This window comes from Cryptotermes secundus, unplaced genomic scaffold (assembly GCF_002891405.2).
Source record: "Cryptotermes secundus unplaced genomic scaffold, Csec_1.0 scaffold696, whole genome shotgun sequence".
NCBI lineage: Eukaryota > Metazoa > Arthropoda > Insecta > Blattodea > Kalotermitidae > Cryptotermes > Cryptotermes secundus.
Window position 1 is genome coordinate 611934 of NW_019734322.1, and position 26314 is coordinate 638247.

Consider the following 26314-nt stretch of genomic DNA (forward strand, 5'->3'; position numbering starts at 1 on the left):
AATCTAGAATCTGTTAAAGATTTCCAACAACTGTCTAGTTTGCAACCCCTCCTCCAGGCGCCTGCCCTGACTGGTGAAATGGCCCCGCTCTGGCCTTGAGAATTCCGTGCGGAAGAAGCAAATTCCCAGTTTGCCACAAGTGACGGGTCGTTCATGGTCATCCCTACGCAAAAGCTCGCTCCAGGGCCTCCTCCTACTACTACGACCGGTTTACACATCGTGCTACAGTGAAAAAGTAGTTCGCCGGTTTAATATCAAATTTGCGTTACAAGTACACTTCGACAGCCGTGAATTACTGTCTCAAGTTGGTGATTGTACTCATTCATACGAATTGCACTGACATGACGAGCGCTTGGAGGGGTTAGGTCACGAGACAATGACCCACATCAGAAGGCTGGCGATAGGGCGTCGTGCGTGGAGGGATACATTGGAATGGCGCGCGGGTACGTCAGCTTACCGGCAAACTCACTCGCGCCCGCTCGGCAGTCGGTGGGCTGAAGTGATGGTGAAAGGTTGTGTTACGTCTTGGTATAATATGTCTTGCAATCGTTATATCTCTTCGTCGTATATTTGCAACTGTTTCCTACCCACGTTCTTAATAGCTACCCGGAGAAAAGCAGTGTAATTATTAGTGTGTTATAAGTGTCACGTCTGAGATCAAGGTAAGTACGAACTTACATACGAGGTGCAGTTGTCATATGGGTGCCGTTACGTGGCATCTTATACGTGGCGTGTTACAGATGTACGAAGATTCCATGTACCCTGGAAATGAAGTATGGGAAAAATTCGAGTTCCCTCCTATGTCTTCGGATTGGGAGGGAGAATTCGATTTAGAAGCCGCAACGGAGGAGCCGCAGGTGGTGCCCAGTCACGTGATGGGTGGCCGGCATGACTGCATGTGGTCCGGAATCTGCAGCAGCGAAAAGCATAAGAAGCCGTGTTACGCAGTGGATCCTGTGGTAGCTGTTACGCTAAGAGTGCGCCCCGTTAAATCTAGCCGCAGCCTTCTGAGGACTACTCGCGCCAAGGCACCAACCACGTCCCCTCGTCCAGACACTCCCTCAGAATCTGAGGAAGATGAGCCCCCCGTGTGGATTGGTGAAGTGTGTGATAATGAGGACCTGTCAGTTTCTGTGTCTGTGTCAGAGGTCACCGGTCAAATCTTGAGGACAGGGAGTGAATTCAAGACCCTTTCACCTCCTCCTTCCCCTGCCCGTGCATTTTATACGGACCATAGCTATCACATAAGCAAGAGTGCTGTGACGTTGGATAATCTGGGCGTTCAAACCCCTTCGGACTCGGGTGAGTATTTCAGAAACTTAAATATGACGACTTAAATAAAATTAATGTATGCATTATAATAAAATATGTAAATCGTTTCTCAGCCGCACTAGATTATAAGTACAGCGGTAATTCGCGATTTTAGAGGCTGTTGCTGTTATGGCAGAAATTTTACAATATTGCGTCACCACGCCCCAGTCCGTGGCCAAGACAAGGTCGACGTCTGAAAGTGCAAAGCGCGGGAAAATAGTTACGCTCAGTCAGGGCCTCTCCATACCGCCACGTATCATCATCACTACTGAACGCCGTGGCCTTTAAACATCTGGGTGCATTTAAAAGGGCTTGTTTCGTTGAATCATTACGTCAGAGTGTTTGGGGATGTTACTGGTACTGTGTTGCATTACTTTGTGGGTTCGTTTCCAGATACGCATTGAGGATTACTTGGAAATGTCTTATCGATTACAATTTTTTTTGTCAATGGATACGGCACTGCGTATTCAAGCTTTCTCATTATGTACGGTACAGTTCCAAAGCTGTAGTTTCTTTTTACCACAAGTTGAATTTCCGGGAACGATTTAACTATTATAATGCGAGAATTGTTTAGTTATTTTAAAGAACAAAATGCAAGTTCAGAAGTTTCGAGTATCACTTTCCGTTATCATTTTTTTTTCTGTATACCATGGATGTATTTCACTCGGTCTTAGATATTGCTCATTGGAGGGGGAAGTCGTTTTTGAGAAATCGATTTGAGCCTGTGTAAAGTATGTTTTTTATTGGTCCGATATGAATTAAAATTAGAAATGCCCACCAACTTTCAGTGTAGATTCATCTCCTTAATGTTAAATTTAAAGCCTTGTATCACTCTTATAAAGTCGTTAATGTATCAGTTGCCAGTATGATGTGAGTGCCATATGCTGGGATTTTCAAGGGTTGCCTCATTGTGGGGAGAGTGGATAGCATTTCAGAGTCGTTCTGACATTTGATACTCCCTCGGGGTAACTTTCATGTCAGTGCACCACTTTCTAGGACACCATTTTTTTTGTGGGCAACTAGTTTTCATAATTCATCTCTGTGCTCTCATGTGAATTGCGAGGTGTCTGATGACCTGGAAACTCGCCACTTTTAAAGATTCTTCTTGGTTTCTATATTTCACCCTGAAGTGAACATTTATTTTGTATTTGTTTTGGAAAAATGTTGGTCCATTTCTTTACAGCATTGATTAAATGTACCGTATGATTCATTGTTCATCTCTGCACTCACAAAATACAATTTCATCTGGTTATCAGAATGAACATCGACTCCCAAAACATTAACCGACCGAACTTTCTAACGAAAATGATCCCAGGGGAACAAGAGCTGAATACTTAAATATTATTTCGATAAAATTCGCCCTCGCAAGGCTGGAAAGGCTGTGCAGTATAAAAACACAAATTAAATTAAAATTGAATATTGAAGTTTTAGAGGAAATTAACAAGTATGTAATGAATTTCCTCTGAACCAAGGTCACAATATTTAAACCGGCCTATCATTCGCCGAAAGCACTGATGGCCACTTATGATGGTCTCTACAACCTGTATATGGCCTGAATTTTTATTATATTTATCGTGTATTGAAAATCAAGGAAGTAAAACGACGTTTTGGAGGAATATATCGCGTTCATCTTCAGGGTCGAATGAGATTATCAAGTTACCAGCGTGAAAGCAGGTGGCTACACGGCGTTGTATCTCAGAAGAATGTACTCTTCATAATTACTACCGTGAGAACCTCAAATCCTACAGAATAATATGCATCTGATGATTATTTTTTATGAGTTTCAAATGATTATAAATTGGCAAAGCTTTCAGTAGGTTTTCCATTTACATTCTGGGTCCATCTAAATAATATTCACATTTAAAAGGCCACTTCGTATCTCCCAGTAAACATTGCATTTCTAATTCAGACATCAATGGATCATTGTTTGAGAAACAATCATTGTTCATTTTAGAACGAAACACATCAAAATACACTGACAGGAATCGAATTCTTAAACGCTAGAGCAGGTTGTGCGCGTACGCGTGGAGCACAGAGCCTCGTGATAGCTTTGCGCAATAGGTCAGCACCACGCGTCATGGCCATCTTGTCGGCTATTAGCGTAACTGTCGCTAAGCGAATTCCAGACCTTGGAGTTACGTAATTCTTGAGAGGCCATTGACTGGGATACGAACCTAATATAACGAATGCTGAGCCGGTGCTGAAAAATCCGACTTGCGTTGAAACCGGTTCTGGAGTTAAACTTCCAGTAGATGCACTTCCGATTTTTAATGGGGCTATTTAAAGGCGCGTTAGTGGCCACGGCAGTTTGCGCCTTCTGATACATGGAAATTGCCTATATGTACAGGAAACGGAGGCAGCTGTCCTTTCCGTCCGGACGTTTTACGTTCTCGATACATGTGGTGTTTCTAATTTATTTTAATATTTTCATCTATAATTAACTCATTTATGAGTACATGTTACAGTGTCTGCAGGCCTTATGTGTATTTTCATTATGCTATCCTGTCATTGTTGACATTAGCGGTCCTTAATTTCTTGTAACTTATTTTCTTAATGTACGGCTCTTCAGAAAATGAATTGCATAACTTTTTTACGGTTCAAGATCTATCTGTTGTATTGCTGTGTTGTTTCTTTTAAGCCCTGTTACTATTTACCGGTAGGTGACTTTATTTTGTCAAGCATTTTAACAGACATCATTATCATAGAGATCTATATTGACTTCACGATTAATCAGAAATTTTAATGGAGTATTTAGAATCACAGTTGAAGCAGTCTGTAAGACGTCTGACTACACAGAAGCAGTCTGTGAATTGCATACTTTACTTATGGCCTCTCCTGTGTTTTGGTCGCACTAATATGAGAAACAGTCAACTTATATTCGCGATCCTTTGTATGAATATGGGTCACCATATTTTTTTAGCAGTTTTGTCAGACGGAACAGTGGATGAAGTGACCCGTTACGCTCTGGACAACCCTGATTATTTTCCGAATAGAAATTAGCATTTTCCTCTTCGCCATCTTGTATTCATATTGGCCCCTCGCCTGTCCTTTTAAATTGGTGCAGGGTTGTCTTTCCCCGGAGGTAAACCCGCAGGTTAGTAGAGCACGTGGATTCTTACTTCCACTTCCCATATGTCTTCATGGCGTGTGCCTAGGCACGCGGACATACTTACTTTTCATTACTGCTAGCTACGTCACTGCGATAGTATAACCAGGGCTTCAGAAGTAATGCGGCGTGATTGCCCAGTTAGGCGTCACGGACGCTGATAGACCGTATCGTAATAACGTTTGCATAGAGCATCCTGGGGGAAGATGAGTTAGTATATTTTAAGTGTTTTAAGAGAATTGAGTTGTATGCCTATTTCTAGAGCCCTCACTACAAACTATCATTTACTGTATATCACATTGTTTATTTGTAGCTTTAATTTGGTCTAAGGCCGGGCAGTGTTTTACTCAGGCGCGCATGCTTGTATGTAGCAGACAGCGGCGAGAATCCGGACTTCACGTACCCAGACAGTCCCGAATCTTTGGAATTTGAAGGGCCCCGGACTTCGGCCAGAAGAAGAGTGACTCCTAGATTTTATGATCCTAGGGCGTACGACACATCTTCGCAGTTTTCGGAAGGTTTGTAAAATTCGTTCCTGTGACGTGACCTCGGAATGACCATAACGAAATGTCTCCTCCGAGCTGGACAAAGGCGTTTGTGAAAGTTTACTTTGCATTTTTGTAAGGTATTAATTAAATGATTTTCCTCGGGAGTGAAGCGCGGCCGGCGCGTAAGGCTGACAACCTTGCCGCCATCTTTGAGCCGATTGTCAAGGTAATGTGGGACCCTCAACGTCTCACAACCCTATGGGCCTTCACGGCCTCTTACAGGGATAGCTTTACTTACTTTTACTTTTATTGGAGAAATGAATTATTCTGTGGGGCTCTTGTTGAGTTGCAGAGCTGTGTACATAATTTAGTTCAAAGGCACATTACAAAGCCCTTCGTGCTGTGCAGAGTACGGCCCTAAGCATTATTTGGTTCCATAGAATTATTAATTATATCAACTTTTTTCTAATCTTTCTTTGTTTCTTTTCTGATTGTAAAGCCAGTTTTGATTCCATAACAAAAGTGCAAGGTATAATTTTCACATAGAGTTTTCTTCCACTCGTTCTTTTTTCTTTCGTGCATTCTTTACTTGTTTTGAATGGGTGTGAAATTTGGTTCTTCACAGATTATTTTGAAAACAGTGTCGAGGAAAATATTTTGAGGAACTAAGTGGAGGTTTGAGAAGAGGCAAACGAGGAGCTTAATAATTTGTTGCATATACTTGATATCATCAAGGTGGTCAAATTGGGGATATGATGGGAGGGGAATGTAACACGCACTGGAGAGATGGGGTATGCACACAAATTTTGTTTGGACAATCTGAAGAGAAAATACCCGTAGAAGACCTATTCGGAGATGTGAAGATAATATTAGATGTGTGGGAGGATGCGGACTGGATTCATTTGGTAAAATACAGTGAAAGGTTTCTGTGAACACGGAATGAGCCGTCACGTTCTGCAAGATACCGGGAATTTGTCTTACAGACTATTAGTTTCTCAAGGACACCCCATGGATTTGGAACTCTTTGCTTTCTCTCTCACCGTCGTTGTGCCTCTCTTTCCTTCAATATTACTATCTTTCGCCACCCTCCACGATTGTCCCAGCGCATCTCCGGAGGAGACATCTGTTAGGCCTCTCGACGCTTCACTTGAGATACTCTGATTTCTCTGCAGCAGGAAAGCCTCGCAGAAGAACGCCGGAGACTCCCTCCGAGGTCAACTGTGAGACCCCTTACTATCATCAAAACTCTCTGATAGTGGACGTAGATGACGGCGAAGGTTTGTCGTTCTTATCCTTTACACGCATGCGTAGTGGGTTCATTTCTAGGGATTGTAGTGAGGTTGGAAAAGCGGCGATAAAAGGACACTAATTTTGCTTGAGAGGTACAGATTTGTGCCAGTTTTGAGTCATACTGCATGCCTGCATGTTTCCGGTATTTTGAGTTGATACTGAGTTTGTTGTACCCAGTTTGAAGTAGAGGATTGTAGCAAACAATCTGATATCTGAAGAAAGCAGTCTTCTGGGATTTGGCACCGTGTATATGTGGTGCCAAATCCCAGATGACTGCTTTCTTCATAGTCACCGCCGTGAAAGCCTCAAATCTTACAATCTGATATCTTTCTGTACGCTCACTGAACTGATTTCCCTGCAAATAGATTGGGTAGGATCAGGTTTGAGTGTTCCATAAAATTTAATTTTATGTTGGTTCAATGTAAGACCTAGCTACAAAAGCTACACATTGTTCAGAAGATTTGTTCGCGACATAAATTATGCGCTCTATGTAATTAAGCAGTACAACTTGTGTTTGAAACATTCGATATTGTTTATATTTGATCCTATGTGACACAAGGATAAAATACTTGCAGAATTTGAGTTTCTCACAACGGTAATTATGGAAGATTCTGTTGTCTGGGATATAACGCCGTGGAATTTATTAAAGGCCAACTGACGTTTCGGGGGAACGTGTCACCTTCCGTTTTCAGGATCCAAGAATTAACCTAATAAACGAACTTGAGGCCTGTAGCAAGTTCTGCCATTAACTGCCACTCAATATCTGCTATATGTCCCATGTAATAGAACTGTTAAAATGTTTGCCTCTGTACGTTGTAATATTAGTGTTGGATGACGTCAACAGAATCTATAAGCCGCCCTCCTACTGCAGTATTTTCTTTTGCTGTCAGTAACATGTCCCATATGTTACGAGTATATCTGTAATATTGTATTAACATTAAGATCACTTAGAGAGGCGGTGTTGGAAGGTAGACGTACGTAGTATTTCTTTTTGTCGTCCGCTGCTGGAAAACCTGAGGAAGATCTAATGAAGCAGCATGGAGTTCCGTAGGACGTGACGTCATAAACGAACGTCTGGATCGATGGGAACGAATGGCTCGAGCGTCGACCCGGCCGGACGCTTGCGGCATGCGGGAACTGGTGAATCGAAGTTTATGCGCGTGGGGTTAGAAGAATAGGGCCACTAGTCCGTGTCGGTGGGAACAACTTCCACTTATATGTTTAATTAAGACAGAAAACTGAGTTTGAAGCTGATAGTCGCAAAGCCAGTCAGCGAGTTACCCTTCCCTCTTCTATATCGAATCATTATCGGGAATGGAGAGAACTACGGAAAGAGGCGCTTCTCAGTTCTTAACCACAGCTATAAACCGTGGCCATGCAGGTGTAATGTGATTGAAGATTGTGACTGCCCTGTGATTCATTTGTTTATATACGAAATGTTGCTATGAAAACTGCCTGGGTTGTGTAGTGGCGAATGACGTGTGACAGGACGATGATGAGTTCCTGACCCTGTGACGAATCTTGTGCTGAGTCAGAGAGATGAGACCCCCGCCCCCCAGCTTACAGATTGATGATACGATAATGTGCTGTTTGGCCAGGGCCACTGCACACTTTGAGGCTCCGTTAGATGAGTGTGCAGGTGTAGGACGAGGATTGGCAGAGGAGGAAAATTGCTGCATTGTCACTTTGTCTGCTTTCCTCGTTTTTTGAGTTAGTTATTGGAGAGGGTGGGTTTCCCCATGCACTGAGACCTGTATTGGTCCATTGTGCTTTCCCTCTATGATTTCTACCAGTCTCTATATCCTACCGATATTGGTGCGTACCATCAGTCCCGACCGAGCCAGCGAGTTCGGCCTCCACTAGCTTGGCGGTATCTATAATGCTTCCCCCATCTATCAGAGGTATTAGAGACTGCTGTTGGGCGGGAAACGTCCGTTAATTTGGCTCAGTGACCTCCTTTGGAGATATGAGGTTCTTTTACGTGCCGTAAAGCTACGACACGGGATCCACGGCTTAAAGTCCCTCGCGGAGGACCTGTTCCCTAAATTTTTCCGCCCTTAAAAATTCGACGACCTCCGCCGGGTATTTGAACCCGCGTACTACGAGTCATGAGGTGGGAACGTTACCTCTAGACTACGGAGGCCGCTTCGTTTTTTGAGTTACTGCAGTATCCATCGACATATATCGGGGTGGTACCTGTCTTGAAAAATGCCATGTCCGCCTCCTTTGCAATCCATACCTACCGCCATTCATACAATCGTTCCGGTTTCATCAACGGTATAGGAACCTGCGAACCAGTAGCCAAGGAAGTGGTCTTCACTTATTTTAAAGCATTCTCTTGCGTTAAGGAGCTGAGGAATACGACATATCTCGGGAGGCTGTGACCTTGACATCATTTTGTGACTGCTGGCATTACGTCTCCGCCACTATTGACTGGCGTCAACCCAGGATAAAGTAACATGGCTTCTCTCACATGAGACATTCTCCCGGTTTCAAGAGACATCTCACTTTTCATACCAGTCTTCTCGGAAAAAGACCTACCTACGTACCTAACGTTTTGGCTCAATTAGGCCACCTCTCTTTAGAATCTTTCCAATTCATAGATCCATCCAGTCGACGGTATGTAGTCTGACTACTGAAATTGTCGTTAAAGAAATGACATACTTACATAGTGGGAAGGAAAATGGGAACCTTTGAAAGTGGGTTCAGAATAGGGCCCAGTTGTGGACAGCGATGAATCTTCAGATGTAACTGCTCAAGGAATTAAGTGGTTATGAAGAAAGCAGTCTTCTGGGATTTGGCACCGTGTATATGTGGTGTTAACCGACGTTTCGGAGGAACGTATCGCCCCCATCTTCAGGGTTGAAGAAGTATAAGTAAATCTGCAAGCGACAACACCGTGAGACACGGTCAACGGTGTTGTCGCTTGCAGATTTACTTATACTTCTTCAACCCTGAAGATGGGGGCGATACGTTCCTCCGAAACGTCGGTTAACACCACATATACACGGTGCCAAATCCCAGAAGACTGCTTTCTTCATAGTCACCGCCGTGAAAGCCTCAAATCTTACAATTAAGTGGTTAGTTCTCGGAAGGAACACTGCTCGGCTTTTGTTCGTTACACGCCTATCCTGTGTCAGAGTACCAGTTGTCAGGTGGCAGAGGTTGAAAAGTGCTACCACTCGGCTACATCTGATTTCAAGATTTCAAATGACATTCATGTCATTGTTTCTACAGACGCGAGACACTACAATATGGTAACCTACATTCAACATCGAAGACTGGTTTATTGGCATAAAATATTATTATATTGGATGTTGTGTTAACACAGATAAGTAAAGTTAATTGAGTTATTGTTATTAACTTCTATGCGTGTATGTACGTGTATTGTTCTTCCTCGCCACAAAATGGCATAACAATTGGAAATTACTTCTTTTATTTTTCTCGGCTGTTAACGCCAACTTCAATTTTTCTTGGAATTATTATTAATTTATTGCCATTATATAAACTCATATTTTGTTGTTTTTTTAATTATTTTTGCGTATTTCTATGTACTCGTGCTAACTTTGTATTCGGCCTCTATGCTGTTAAGTTTGCACGTAAATAAACATGAATTTAATTTAATTATTACTACGGAAGGCTGGGGTACGTGGTAGCGTAGTGGTTAAGGTACTATGCTACAAGCCGGAAGGTCGCGGGTTCATCTCCCGATGAGGCCATTGGATTTTTTTTTTCAATTGACCTAATCCTTCCGACTCAGCCTCTTAACAGAAATGAGTACCAGGAATTAATTAAATAATTTTCTTAGGGAGTGAAGCGCGGCCGGTGCGTAAGGCTGACAACCTTACCGCCATCTTTGAGCCGATTGTCAAGGTAATATGGGACCCTCAACGTCTCACAACCCTATGGGCCTTCACAGCCTGTTACAGGGATAGCTTTACTTACTTTTTTACTACGGAAGGCTGCTTGGAACAAACTTATGATCCCGTCCTGTGACAGCACTGTCTTAACGCCAGTATTAAGCCAGCGCCGACTGGTAGGACGGTCAGTGAGTAGTAAATTGGAAGGGGTGTGGAAAGAAATGGGTCGTCTAATTTGAGATAATATTCTTAAATTTGCTTGGAGGAACTAAGAGCCAACCTTCCGGCCGAAACTGAAATCGCGACACCTCCCAAATTGGACGCAGTGATGATATTCACCGACTCGGTTGATACTTTGCTGTTAGTGATGGATTTGAGGTTTTCACAGTGGTGACTGATGAGTGCGGTCTTCTGGATAGTAATGTGTAGGTCGAAGAGAACCCGACGTTTCAGAAGAAAATATCGCTTCTGTCTTCAGTGTGGACAAGCAAACCACCACCAGAAGCAGGCGGCAAGCTTCTACCACCGAAAAGCTATTATTATTATCATCACCATCGTCATTAGCTTATCACGTAGGGTTTTCATGGCACACACAGCCCTTCATATTCCATATTCTCTTAATTTCTATGCTTGAGCATTTAAATTTTTTTTCCAGCCTAATTTTATATTGTATTCCACGGTAGCCGAGCGGTCTAAGGCATGCACTGTCTTCGCTCTGAAGAAGGGATCGTGGCTTCGAATCCCACTCAAGGCATGGATGTTTGTGAGCGTTTTTCTGTGTTTGTGTACAGGTAAAGGCTTTGCGACGAGCTGATCACCCGCCCAAGGGGTCCTACCGAATGCGTAAGATCTAGAAAAACCGAAGTGAACGGAAAGTTCATGGAGGTAGGCCAAAGCCCACTGGGGCTGTAGTGCCAAGGGGGAAAAAAAAGGTAAATAAAGTTAAAGTCCCTGTGCTTAACTAATTAAGCACTACGCCAAGGAAAAAAATTCGTGTCCAGGAGTACTACATCTATCAGCATGCATGTCGTTTCTTGTTTTTAATTGCTTTGCCCAGCCTGTTTGCCAGAACCACTTGATTTCTTAGTACTGTTATATCTTCATGTTCACATATTGACTGGGTGGGTGAGTGCCAGTTTTCTGTGTTTCATTGAATAATTCCCTGTAATTCGAATAATGTAGTTGTGTACAGATTCTGACCTTGTCTTATTATGTACTAATTTTATGCCAGAATGGGACACCGCCTTGTTAAGCGGTCAACAATCTCTTCACATTCCTTACATAATCGGCTTTTAGCATCAGTTTCTTGTTTCAGAAATTCTCTCAATAGCTGTAGTGATTGCCTCATCCTGAGTGCCACTCTCACATTTTCTGTTTCCCATTTTTCTCATTAGTGTTCTTTGCACTGCAAGAGGTTTACTTATAACATAATTTTCATTATTTTGACTTTTTCACGACATGTTATTGAGTGCAAGTACGTTGCGCAGACTCGAGTTATGTTATCACCGCCGACATGCTTATGCAGTAGGCCACAATTCATGTGTTAAGTTCAATGCCAGGGTTCGTCGACCCTCGGCTGTATCGATCCCGTCTCCTGTCGCATTGAGAGACCACACCCTCCCGACTAGTAACCTTGTTCTCATTCCAGACTAAGGGGCATACACACTGAGCATTGCATGCCAACAGAACCAAGGACATACATTACTAACATATCACGCCAGTGTACAGTGAACGCAAGCTAGACAAACACTCAGCGAATTTCAGTTGAAATGTGGATTTGGGAACCTATATTAGAAGCTGTCGCTCGAATTCACTTTTGGTCCATATTAATTTACATCAGAGACTTCTAAATATCTTAACACGACTGTCCTTACATTTTGATTTATACCAAACTTTCATAACCTAATTTTATATTGAAATAAATGTAACCATTAACCTTAGCTCAAGCCGTTAGTCGCTGGCTTCCCACCGCGCCGGCCCGGGTTCGATCCCGAGTCTGTTCAAGTGGGATTTGTGCTGGACGAAGTGGCGCTGGGGCGGGTTTTCTCCGAGTACTTCGGTTTTCCCTGCCAGACTTGATTCCACCAAATTCTCCATCATAATCACCCGGGGCAGGCTACAATAGGCCAATCAGTGGTCGCCGTGCCAAGTGGACCCAGTTGGACTCCACCCCCAACTAAGCGAAACCATTTGCATTCTTAATTTTTATTATTTGTGATAACAAATTCTGATCTTTACAATAAAAGTATTGCACGGCGCTCTTTATTCGGCGATGAATAATGCTGACATGTTGAAATATAATCGCCCCGGTTTTTGAATGTCTGGATTATCGGCTCTGACGGATGTTTACGGAAGAGATGATTAAATATAGTCAGAATAGTTATCTGAATTCAGGGTTATAGATTGAATATTGGGTGATGTTTTCACGCCCCCTCCCTCCCCCCGTTTGGAAACCTCTGCTTTACATGAGTTTTATCAAATTTCTCAAAAAGTAACCCATTTTACATATAGATACCCGACAAAAATTGACACACACACACACATATATGTACAGTGTTTAACTTGTTTCGTCCTGGTGCTGGCCTTCCCCAACACATACTAAATAAATGCCACCAGTATGAACTTATGACAGAAATTGTGTAAATGGCTGATCATGCTAAAAAGGGAATCTCATGAATATTTTTTTTTTATTTCTCTGCGAATTTACAATTGCTCACTACATTAAGGAGCAATAAGTAAATTGGTTAAAAGTAGGAACGTGAGTAGAGAATCAACCAGCGTCGATGCTCTTAAACACAATTGATGCTAGAATTTATTGCTTAACCAAATTTTGTCTTTTCGGAAGGTCGGATGGCCACTGTCTCTTCAGTCTCCGTACAACGTTGGGAGGGTTTCTTATTTCTTCAATTAATCTGTTGTCATGGTCTTGTCGTCGTTTGTAGAGTAGAGCCAATCTTCGTATCTCGTCTGTTACATATGGGACTTGCAGGTCGTTGTGGAGCGTCCGATTGGAGACGTACCAGGGTGCGTTGGTGATTTGTTCGTAGAACTCTGGACTGTAGCCTTTGGATGATTTGTGTATTTGATGGCTTTGCACAGCCCCACAGTTGAACTCCATATGTCCATATAGGTTTAATTATGCATTTGTACAGTATCAGTTTGTTCATCTCATGAATATAAAAGAAAATTTTGACATTATCTTTTTAATTGATAGAAGAGCAAAAACATGAGAAGGAGAGCGACACTCAGAATAATACGTTCGACATCATAATAAAACATGAGTACACTCCCACACAAACGTCATGAGGCACAGGGGGTGTAAATACGCGACACAACATACGGTAGAACTGTATTACAAACAGCGTAGCCTGTATAACTGGCACAAGATACCAAAGGTAAGATCAAAAATAAAAAGTCATACTTGAATAAAATCTGAATTATAGAAATGTTACATAATACCCATGATATAATTGCAGATATTTTATCATCAGATAACGATACCACACTGAGGAATATATTCATCTTCCATTAAGGAGAAGTGTAACGACTCGAACCAAATTGGTTCTAGTGTACAAATATTGTACACCACTTTGTAAACAGATTTATTGTAATATTTTTAGATGTTTTAACAAATCTGTGTACATCTTAGCGTCAGTTAAAAGATATAATATTTGCATTTATGACATTGTAATATTAGTTTCCATATGTGTTTATAATATCTTCCTGAAGATGGTCGTTTTGACCGAAATATATAAAAGATGAAAAATTAAAAATGCAGCTTTTATCAATCACATTGGACTGTGGTTAAAAATCTTATATCGTGAACTCGTCAACCCGATTAAAATTATCCCTCTCTACACATAGAGGGAATATTTTTTACTCACTTGACGAGTTCACGGCACTGCGCTTCACGGCGACCGGTGAACTGCTTCCCGCGAGGCGCATGCAAGTTTTGCCAGTGACTCAGCGTACCTTACCGCCGATACCGTTCGGATCGAAGTAATTACATACAATTCACAGATCACAGGATCACAGTGCTGCTCTCTCTGTACACGTATAAATTTCTCGAAATTGTTTCATTGAGAAACACAAGCACAGCAATCCTTGCACTTGCACCAGACACCAACTTTCACTGGATGACTTCAGCAATTGTGTTGCCGTTCATGCACTAGACACCCCAGTCCCTTGAGCTAGACGTTTTAGTGGTTTAATAGGTTTATATTGAAGTCGTAACTTCTCAGGAAGCACTTGACGCATGTGTTTCATGTCTTTCTCCGTTCCAAGTTTATTATCAAATTATGAATTGTTTGTCTGCTGAGAACTCTTTCATCACGAAATTTTCGTCGACATTTCTAGCAGAACCGTATTTTACATGGGCGACAGACCGCCTCTCTGGTCCAGTGGTCAGAGTTTCTAGCTACAGATCCAGAGGCCCGGGTTCGATTTCCGGCGCCACCAGATTTTCTGAGAAGTAGTGGGTCTGGAACGGGGTCCACTCAGCCTCGTGAGGATAATTGGGGAGCTATTTCAAGGAAATAGCGACTCAGGTCTAAAAAACCGAAATTAACGGCCTGGGGGATTCGTTGGGCTGACCACGCGACACCCTCTATCCACTAAAGTTGGCACTAGCTTCGCCGGCAAAGGGCGGTCGCTTGGTCGGTATAGTTCGCTTGCGAACTAAAACCACGGAGTTTGTTGACATATAGAAATGCATGTTGCTCTAAAGTATACCACACCATGACGTACCACACTGCTCACTAACTGTAACTGAGAAGAAATGGCTAAAGGAGCTCATAACTGCTGCCTACTGCTGACAAATCATGAAGAATCTCCCACGCATGAACCGTACCGCTCGCCGTTTAATATAACACCGTCAAGCTGTCTACAAGTTAATTACTTCCCTTTATTCCAGAAGTCGGCTGATTCATCGGCAAGCTTCTTAATTACTAATTTTATGTTAATGGCGGGAGTTCTGTTGATCATTTTCAAAACATTGTTCATGTTTGCGCCGCTGTGAAGCACTAGGTAGAGGAAAATTATCCAAACACCAGTATTGTTCCTGTTTGAGTTTGGTGTAGGCACTTCAGCTTCCTGGAGGTTACCTAGCAGAGATATGCCCCCCTTCACCAAAGTGAATTATTTTAGTAAGAAGCTGTATTTAAGGGTTTTACTGCATGAGATTTCAGGTTCTCGTTGTGATATCAAGATTACACTGTCACACCGGTACTGTTAAAGGTCTGGGATGTAACGCTTGGTAATCCGGTAAAAGTCACCCAACATTTCGAAGGAACATGTCGCTTAAGGGTCGAGGAGTCAACCGAGCAAAGAACCCTTCTACTTTGAAGCCGGAGTCAGTATGTTCTCAGAAACGTCGTTTGACTTTTAAAGAACTACACGGAGTTACATCACCAGAAGATCATAATATTTATTGTGAAGTTAAAGACGGGATGTTCCGTTGAAATATTGGTACGCATCTGTCGGAGTGCAGTGTGACATGTCAGAAGACCGTAACCTTAAAGACTGGGTTTGTAAATACTGTACTTGACGGTCCTGTTTCCCGCACGTAAAGACGACCAGTCGATACTGGCGTATCTAAAGAATTGCGTGTAAATGCCATATCCTGCATGTGGAACTCGATTTAACTACACGGGGTTTGAGGTACTCAAGACGGTATCAGGTTTTTATATTTACCCTGGAAGTCAGATTCCTTCAAAACGTCGGTGCTTGTCTTCCAAGCCACATAGCATACATCTCACTTGAGCATAATCGTTAAGGGTGTTTGTGGCCACAGTAGTTTCCTGGTAAACATTTTACCTGAGGGCCCCCCCTACCCAGAATAAGAGGTCCTGTCGGTGCTGGCAGCTTCTATACAGTCATTTCTATGGAAATGCCTTTTCCCGCAAGTGGAACAAGATTTTACTGAAGGGAAGCGAAATTTTCACTTCCAGGGCTACAAAAGCAAAAGGCTAGAAAAGATTATGTTGACTGGTTGATTAACTTACATTGGCGCGTTGTCGAATGCAGTTAATATAAACAACGTTCTAGTTGACTGTCATGTTTCGCGTTCATTTTTTATGATTTTGAGACGTTTATTGCAGATATATTAATTTTGCCTATATTTTATCTATTTTCACCCAGATGTAATCAATGTGGGTTTCGACGTAACAGATGAACTACGGATCAGATCTTTTGCATTTGTCGGATACTGGGAGATGGAAGTACATTGAGAGTACATCGGCTATTCATACACTTAAAGGAAACCTATGATTCAGTTAGGAGGGAAGTATTGTACAATATTCTGATAGAGTTTGGGTACCCAAGAAACTACGAGTAGTTAGGCTGATCAAAATGTGTTTAAACGAAACATATGGTAAAGTCCGTATAAGTAAACATTTGTCTAATAATTTTCCTATCCAGAATGGTCTAAAACAAGGAGATGCTTTATCGCCACTGCTTTTCAACTTTTCTTTAGAACAAGGGTATCCAAACTACGGCCCGCGGGCCACATCCGGCCCGCTAAAGAATTGTGCAGAAATGCGCCAATTGAACTAATTTTCCAGTGAGTACTGGTAAATGTGATTCCGAGCTTATTGACCAGACATATTATACTGCAGTTCGATGGCTTAGCTGTGGAAAGGTTCTTTCGCACTTCTTTCAGCTCAGGAATGAAATTTATATATTTCTTACCGAGAAAAACCATCACGAACCACTTTTATCATATACCGAGTGGCTTTGGAAATTAACATTTTTTGCTGATCTGGTGAACCATATGAACCATTTGAATTTAAAGGCAATCAGAGCAAAGTTGATACTTCGGGAAAGCCAAGTGAAAAATTGTAACTTTGTTCATATGCAATACTGTGCAGAGTTGCATAAAAAGGATGAAGCAGAATTTCCTTCCTCGTTTGCAAATTTAGTCATTTCAGATTTGAAAGAACAATTTCGGAAACGATTTGCTGATTTGGATTCCAGTGCTCAGGAAATTAGATTGTTTCAAAATCCGTTTGACTGTGACGCTGCAGATGTCCCAAGTCAAATTCAAATGGAAATTACTGAACTTAAGGAAAATTATCATATTAAAGACAAATACAAGGAAGGAAATTTGATCGAATTTTATAAATGTCTGAACTCTGAGCCATTTCCAAATTTAAAGAAATTAGCTTGTAAATTTATCTCCATTTTTGGGACGACGTATCTGTGCGAACAAACTTTTTCCCAGAAGAAGTACATCAAGTCGACATACAGGACAAATTTATCCAGTGAACATTTAAAGTCGCTATTTGTGATTAGCGTTTCAAGATTTGAACCTCAATTTAATCAGATTTTAAGAATGCAAAAAGAGTTTCATCATTCACATTAATTGTTTTATTATAATTTGTGATGAAAATATGAGCATTTGCTGCTGTCTGTTGTCATTAATATACGATAATTTATTCTCACTTACTTTGTATTTGGTTTATGAAATTCTGTGCTTTAGATAAAACTCATATGCCTAGAGTTATTAATTTCTCGTTTTATCCGGCCCGTTGAAAGTGCTGAATTACCTAATGTGGCCCGCGGTTCGAAAAGTTTGGAGACCCCTGCTTTAGAATATGCCATTATGAAGGTCCAGGAAAACTAAGTAAAACTGAAATTAAATGGGACACATAGCTGCTGGTCCATGTCGATGATGTGAATCTGCTTGGTGATAATGTAGATTCCTGTTTTAGAATATGCCATTAGGAAGGCCCAGAAAAACCAAGTGGGACTGAAATTAAATGGGACACATCAGCGTTGGTCTAAGCTGATGTGAATCTACTGGGTGATAATATAGGTACCATAAAGAAAAACACAACTTTAATTGACGCAAATAAGAAGGTCGGTCTAGAAGTATATGTTGCTGCCTCGTCACCAAAATGCAGGACAATATTATAACATAAGATGTTTTGAAAATGTGGCACATTTCAGATATTAGGAACAGTGATAACAATTCAGTACCTGATCCAGGAGGAAATTAGGAGGAGATTGAGCTCTGGTAATGCTACCATTCAGTCCAGAATGTCTGCTGTCTAGAACCATAAAATATGGGAGTGAAACTTTGCCTCTGACAGTAAGGAAGAAACATTGTTAAAAACGGTGCTGAGGAGAATATTTGGGCCGGAGAGATGAAGTGACAGGTCGGAGAGAACTGCATAACGAGGAGCTTAATAATTTGTACGCTTCTCCAAGTATAATTAGAATAATCTAGTCAAGGAGGATGAGATGTGCAGGGTATGTAGCAAGAATGTGGGAGAGGAGAAATGCATATAGGATATTGGTGGGAAGGCTGGAATGAAAGACCAAGACGTATGTGGGTGAACAATATTAAAATGCATGTTAGAGAGATAGGATGGAATGGTATTGATTGGATTGAACTGGCTCAGGATAGGGATCAGTGGAGGGCTCTTGTGAACACGGTAATGAACCTTTGGGTTCCATAAAATGCCGGGAAGTTCTTTGTGGCTGCACAATTGGCAGCTTCTCAAGAAGGGCTCAGCTCCATGAGTGAGTGTAACCAGTGCCTCGGTAGTGGACCATCGTGAACTGTTTATGTATTTTGCAACCGTAGGCATTTCTGTTCTGATTGAATGTGCCGTCAATGAAATATGAGAATATAAACGTTTTTGGAAAATTGTGTACTGCTATCTACGCACATAATTGCGCGGGTGTAGGGAATGTTATTTTCGATGATACCTGTATTTGTTTGTCATTGCTGGTATCCATACTTATTGCTTTGCAGTTCATTACTATAACCTGCCCAAATATCTCATTCTCCTTTCGTCTTCCTCAGGCCCGCAATTGAATGACTGTCTGTATGTTATGTTGCAGAGGAAGAGATTGACGTAGTGTCAGTGGTGGATAGAGAGAAGCTGACCACTCTGCCCACGAACCCCACCGCCAGGGACCGACAGCAATTGCAACGCACAGTGGCATCCGCCATCCACCAACGTGCGTCGCGCGGCCATAAACGGCCCTCCTCTGATGATGAGAAGCGTTCCTACAAAAGGCGTCGCGCGGGTGAAGACGGGGAAGACTCTAGCGAACGGCGCAACCAGCACAACGACATGGAGAGGAAGCGCAGGGTAGACATGCGCGACGCCATCTCCAACCTGCGCAAGTTGGTACCCGCCGTCTCGGACAACAAGCGCGCAGCCAAGGTGCTAATCCTGAACGAGGCCGCCGCGTACTGCCGGCAACTGCACGCAGTGGGAGAGCACATGTCGCGTGCTAGGGAGGAACTGTATAGACGCCAGAAGGTGCTGTCGGCCCGCCTCAAGGAGCTGCGCGTTCAGAATGCGAAGATACGTGGCAGTGTCGAGAAATCACCCCGCAAAAAACGCATGGGCAGCAGGTAATGGGCGCGTTATTCCAAGAAGTTGTTCGTTTTAGGGAATTTTGTGCCGGGTCATGTGAAACCCAGGACTAGTTCCTCGACTTTTGAGGTGTTGACAGAATTTTTAGTCATGACCACAGGGTTGGGCATGAAGTGTATGTAAATGTATTATATGGAGTGCTTATTGTGTGACAAGTGAAGGAGGGGAGGGCAGCTTTTTATTTTAAAAAAAGCGATGATTATGATGATATGCTGCAATGAAAAATCTTTATGCATGCTAGGCATACCCATCCGCTGTTAGTATATTAAAAATATGCCTGAATTAAATTAACATGGGACAAATATTAAAAAGTAGGGTAGATTTATGGCTTTTGTAACTGAATTTGAATGGCTATTTTTTTTATTGTTAATGGTAATGGTCTTTGGTCCCATTTTGTTGGAGTTTTGGAGTTTGAAAGACGATAATAACGTTCTCTTATTCATGACCCACTGATAGTATCTTCCTTGAAATCAGTCTTGAAGGAAATTGTATAATTTCATGAAACTGCTTGGTGTATTCTTTATGTGCCAAAAAGTTTGTATAAAACGTTTGCCTACTACACAGAAATGTACATCAAATGCAGTCCAGTGTGAAGGGACTTATCTAGAAGTCTAATGCTATGATGAAATGTTTGCTATTTGTAGGTCATGCCATAACTTAGTTGGCTACAAGCTGGATTCACACTACAGAAGCCCACATTCAATCCCAGGCGATAACATGGGAGATCTGCAATGAACAAAGTGGCACTGGAGGTAGTTTTTCCTTGACTTTTTTTTTTTTCAGTTTTTGTCTGTTTATGATTTCACTATGCCCCCTCAGATGTATAATTGTCTTTACAGTAAGTACATCATCACATCCATGATCTTTAAGTCTGGGGCTTCTTCGCTGACCTGACACTTGGCTGTGTACAGTGTAAGAAAATGATTTTATAAGCTCATTGTGTATCATTGAACTACAACTGAGAATTTTCGAGCGTGCACAGAGATTTTATAGCTGTTACAATCTGTCGATTCTGATAAGATAATATCACTGATCACTATCCAATTTTATCAGAAGTTTGTAGTTAAGCTCTGTGGATTTGACACTAAAATTGTCTTTAGTTTATTCTGATATCTTCTAGAGCATTCCTAGAATTTGACTTCAGTATTTGTCATATTTTCAGTTTGCCTATTTTGTGACCTTTATGCTAATATGGTTTCCAATCCGTACAAACCAGGCAAGCAGAAAGTACTCTTTCACTATTTTAACCCCAGTTACATATAATTTTTTAGTCTTATAGCGATTATGAACTCTGTCTCTTTAAACTCTTGTAACTGAACTTCTGAATTCTGGGAACAGCTTCAAGAAACTTAATTTTAAAAGTTAGTAAACAAAATCAGAGGTAATAGTGTTTAGTTTTAAATGTTGTATGAGGGGACGTTTTAAGTGCTTGTTAGGGTTAGTAGTGAAAGAGTTAAATCGAAAATTTGCTAGATCATCAGAACCATGATCGTTATCATAGCATGGCTGTAGGTTGGATTGCATTCTTGCTCCATATTTTCATTGAAAGGCTTCACTTAAGCAGAAATACAATTTCAATGTTAGCAGGCCTTCCTGATTTCATTTAAAATTTATAACAGTATAACAGTAGCAGGATCTATATATTCACTTCTGTAATTAGCAGTTAAGTATATGCAACCATCGTAAAATGGAAAATATCTGTAAATAGGCTGTCATTATTTTAGTGAAGTTACCAGTATACCATCTGATTCTTGTTGTAAGTCTGTTATGTCCCAGTAAATTATTGTTGCACATATGGGTGTTACACCAGATTGCTAAACATTTGCTGGTTCTATTTAATTATTACTAAACAGCAGGAGGTATCAAGGCTATTGCCAAAACGCATTTCTAAAATCTAAAAAAATGTAATAGTGAACAACCATAAGTACCAGCAGCTTGCATTTAAAATTGTTAGAATTGTTCTTGTTATGAAGTCAAGGGGGAACAGCTGCAGAAAGTAGCAATAATGGGGGGTTGTGCAGTTTGACTGGCTGCCATGAGTATTCTCACAACTTTCAGATGCGGAACTGCAACCCACCAGTGAAGACAGGCTGCAACACAGCGGATGTTAGCAGCATGCAGAAAGAATAAAAAATTGGCATTAGAACACAGAAAGAAGCAGAGATTGTGTTTGAACTTGAGATAGCACACAGTAAGTGAGAGGTGCAGCCACTGGAATGTTTTCTGCAATACTGATGCATTCCACAGTAATATGAAGAAAACTATATTTTGATAGTACAGTATGGTTCCTCATCCCATAATTAGTCACATGAACAACACATTTTAAAACTTGGAGTAGCACACAACTGTGAGTCATTGACATAATTTGGAACTGCCCAGCATTTGTCATCTTAATCTTTGGAAACTTATTGCCCATTCTTTTTTTCTGTTCTTTCAGGAAAAACAGTGCAAGAATTTATTATTTGGTAGTGCAGCAGAAAACCAGTCTGCATTAATTGTTCTGAGATGTTGCAGCAAGCTTTGTTTTCTCTTGTGAACAGTAGAATTGTTTACAGTTTATAACTAACATTTCTGTCATTTGGTTCTGAAATGGAAGAGAGTTGAATTTATTAGGAAGTTGCAGAATTAGATACCACCTGTTTTTATGAACTTGTGTGTTGGAAAATGATTTTGAACACAGTCTCCTACTTTATTATTTCTCTAAATGAGACATCAGAACAAAACAAGGAAAGTAATTTATTTTATCACTGTTGTAACAGTATATCATTTTATACAGTTTGAAATAAATTGACATTATTTTATAAGTTGTAAGCTCATTCTTATATTTTGGTTTTGGGTGTTCCTGAAAATTTGTGTACAAAATTCATATTATCTTATAATTTTAGATATATTTTGGCATTAAATTAGGCATTGCTTGTGTTATTTTCTTGCATTGGTGACAGCTGTCATTGTCTCTTCTAGTGGATTAATTCCTGTTGAGAATTTAAAATGACATTCTGTTTTGTCTTACTTTGCCCACTTAATTTTGCTTTCAGAAGAACACTGGGAATAAGCAAGTGTGGTGGGAATATATATGTAACTGTAGTCGATATGCTAGATGCCAAAGTATGTTCGCTCACTGTAGGCGACTTAACACATTGTATATATTGTAATTAGTGTTGCAGCTTCTACATGCATTTTTCTAATAACTGCCTCAAGCTATTTAAAGATTGATGTATGTTAACACTTGTTTTTAACATTTTTTTTCAATTTCACATACTGGTTCATATCTCACTTTTCCGCTTTGGCAAACATCGTTTGTTGAACACAAGAACGTATGTTTTGTTTGAACCTTGTATAGTCTATTAAATGCTAGTAATAACAATTTTCATATATATATATATATAAATAAGAGCAGTTATATGATATATATTATTTATGTTATCTTGTGTCCTGTGTACAGATTTTATATTTGCTGTGAATGTTGAGGTAGAAGGGGATATAATTTGATCGCTTGTGTTTGGGTTCACAGTATTTTGTACTTTTTGATATAAGTAACATTTGATTATATTTGGAAGTTAGATGAGTTTAACTTCCGATACAGTTATCAGTATGATGGCTCATGCCAATTCCAGGATTGCTCATTGATTTGATTTGTTTGTCTGTGAAACATCATTTTCTGGTTTGAAAATTTCAGTGTCTATGTTGTAGGGAACACATTGGTAGGGTTTTGTATCCATCTGCCCCATTATTGACATTATTGCAAATGGGCAGTGTTTGGATTGCAGATGCATGTTAAATGAGGAGTTTCATCCCTCTACAGAAATTATATTAGTATCTGTACAAATTTGGATATTTTTGTGAGTGAAATGTGCCTTGCAGCTTTGTATGATACAGGTGAGATGCATCATCAGGGTTCCCTGCCAGAGTGTCCACTGTAACAGCAAAATTAAACTAACTTAATTGTGATATATAAAGGACGATTTTGACCCATTTCCTTTACAGAAAAATACAAAACAATGCAATACCGTTTGCTGTATATGTATATCCATTGTTGAACATTACTTTGAGCATCATTTAGAACATCGCTGGAATGCATATAGGCAGATATTTCCAGACTGGTTTCACACATACAATATGTTGGTCTGCTGACAGAATTCAGTGACAAGTGCTCTATTGTGGCTAGTAGTGTGCTGTCAGACAACTGAAAACAGGGAATGTAGAAAAAGTTTTCTCCTCCATTTAACAAAAGCTTTATGCATTTTGTACCTAAATATACCACAGTGTTAGTTTCGGATGTGCTAAGCCAGGGAGGTAACAAGAAGTGTGAACACTCCTTTTGCACATAATTGCTGTGAAAAAGAATATGCTTCTCTTAATACCATGCAGTTGTATTTCTGCTCCGACTTACAGTCCAAAATTTTGCATTGATCTAATATCTTTTGTGAATGTGTATGTAGCAGTGTTACAAACATTGGAAATTAAATTATCATCATAAAAGAATCTTAAATGGTAACATCACCTTTTGATCACTTTAAATGAGAAAATTAGGAAGACATAGCCACACAATGAGACACTGGTGGAAAGATTATGGACCCATGCTGTGTACAATGATTTCTTTAATGTGCAAAATATTAGTATGAATATTTTTATTATGTCTCATCTCTGCCATTATATAGCATACATATAATTCCTGAATCTCGCCAGTCTGTACCAAGTAACCACATCGTGGCCTGGATGGTATTGTCTGTCTTTGAACTGTTGTCAGGTGCGGTTGCATTTATTGAAATATTTTGATTGCAAGAATGTTTGAAATTGATGCTTTTTTATTATTTTAAATAGTGTATCATGTTAAGGCACATTTCTACATATTTGTCATTTTTTATAAATGAAATATAAGTATTGTTAAAAAATGTGCTTATTTTGTGACAGTTGACAAAGGTACTTAAGATTAGTGGCCTGCATATGAGTGAGTGGAGTATTACTGTAAATCAGTTTCGTTGGTTTAGTTCCTGCATAAATATATAATTAATGCAATACTGTTTATTTTAATTACACCAGTCATCATCCTAGCTGGGGGCGCCCACACTTCTGCCCTTTAGTACTAGCATTATTGATTTTTCTGAAAGCTGTTCATTCAGAAGTTTTTAATGGTTACTACAGACATCATTTGAATGTAAGATTTGAGGCTTTCACGGCGGTGACTATGAAGAAAGCAGTCTTCTGGGATTTGCTCCGTGTATATGTGGTGTTAACCGACGTTTNAAGCGAAGAGACCTCTTGCGGATTTCTTATATTTTTCCTTCTACCCTGAAGATGGAGGCGATACGTTCCTCCGAAACGTCGGTTAATACCACATATACACGGTGCCAAATCCCAGAAAACTGCTTTCTTCATCATTTGAATGGTTCCAAAATTGTTGTGGCTTCTTCATGGTCCTTTCCCAATGTCCCAGAGACAGTGTTGCATGAAACTTCAGGGGTTCTGAGGGTTTGGTAGAAATAAATTACAAGTATAAATTTGAAAAATACTGTGCCGTGAAGTAAATATTAGGGGCACGCCGTAGCGTAGTTGGTTGAGGCACTATGCTACAAGCTAAAAGGTTGTGGGATCGAATCCCGATGAAGTGATTTTTTTTCTCGATTTTTCTAATGCTTCCAGCCACACTATGGATGGCCCTGGGGTCGACCCAGCCTCTAACAGAAATGAGAATCAGGGATATTCTTGGGGGTAAGGGCGGCCGGTGCGTAAGGCTGACAGCCTTTGCGCCGTCTATGAAGCGACTAGAAAATATGGGAACCTCAACATCCCCTAACCCTATGGGCCTCCAGTCTGTTACAAGGATACCTTTACTTTAATGAAGTAAATATCTGCAGCATTTCCATACTGTACCCACAACTGCAATCCTTAGCATTTCTTCAGTAATCTGTTGTGTATGTTTATTGTATTATTTACCAATCTTATTTTATGCTGTACAACATGAAGCCTTGTCATTGGCCCTTACTCTAAGCCAGATTAGGTAATTCAAAATTAATTCATAATGATGCCATTTAATGTTATCCTCTCTGTGCTTATAGCTCTTCTCTTGGAGGTGTCCAGCTAAATTTCATATTAATTTGGGTTATTCTCATGTATATATTATTGCCAATGTGGACATGATTACGACTAGAATCCTGGCTCACGTCTCAGAAATAAAATCTTATTTTGGCCTACTTGACAGAGTGAGCTATGGTGGCTTTTGTCTTGTTTGTCATCTTGCTTCTTCCTTTCATCAAGGCAACAGTTGCGCAGCAATCCTTTATTCATGTGTCATAAAGTTTGGTTAATAGGAAATGCTTGGGGCTAAATATAAAAATGGTATAGAAGGTACAGGCATTGTAGATATCTTCACAATGTTGAAATTAGAAGAGCTTTTGTGTGATATTTACATGCTTCTCAGGCAGTGAGAGTTAACCAGACAGCATCAGGCAGGTATGGGTACTGGACACGGAATTGGCAAGTACGTAGCGTTTGATGTGTAGCATAATTTAGCGTTAGGAAATGAATAAATAGAGCAATGCAATCTGATAAAATTAATTCTGATAAACCATAATACCAACTGACATTGAAATTAGACAGTTCTTTGACCGTTACTTATCAGTGTCCTTGTTTGCTTGTAATGTTCGATGGACACCGCTTTGCGATGGGGAAAGGGTTCTCGGAGCCTGGAGAGCCCTCAGAGACGGTTTGGACTTGGTTTAGCCCTTTGCCAGTCAATGAGCAGACACTTACGGCTCCTAACCCACAACGTTAGAGCAGGGTTTGTCAGACTTGGCGAGTGGTGCTTCTGATCTGTCCAGACCTTCGCGGTCTGCGTCTTGACGTTGAACTGGGAAAGCATTAACGCAG

General features: G+C 40.7%; 1 protein-coding gene across 5 annotated transcripts; it reads left to right on the forward strand.

Annotated features, from left to right (window-relative positions):
- Nucleotides 1-470: 470 nt before the first annotated feature.
- LOC111868630 (N-myc 2 proto-oncogene protein) lies at nt 471-24465 on the forward strand. Of its 5 annotated transcripts, none has more exons than XM_023859458.2 (7): nt 471-662; nt 741-1302; nt 4789-4935; nt 6078-6182; nt 18903-19425; nt 20092-20199; nt 21506-24465. In XM_023859458.2, exons 2-6 carry the CDS (start codon nt 741-743, stop codon nt 20180-20182), a joined length of 1428 nt encoding a protein of 475 aa, XP_023715226.1. In that variant the 5' UTR covers nt 471-662; the 3' UTR covers nt 20183-20199; nt 21506-24465. The 5 variants fall into 5 exon arrangements, with proteins under 5 accessions (XP_023715226.1, XP_023715228.1, XP_023715227.1 ...); XM_023859460.2 differs by having other exon boundaries at nt 6081-6182; XM_023859459.2 differs by having other exon boundaries at nt 4792-4935.
- The last annotated feature ends 1849 nt before the right edge of the window (nt 24466-26314 follow it).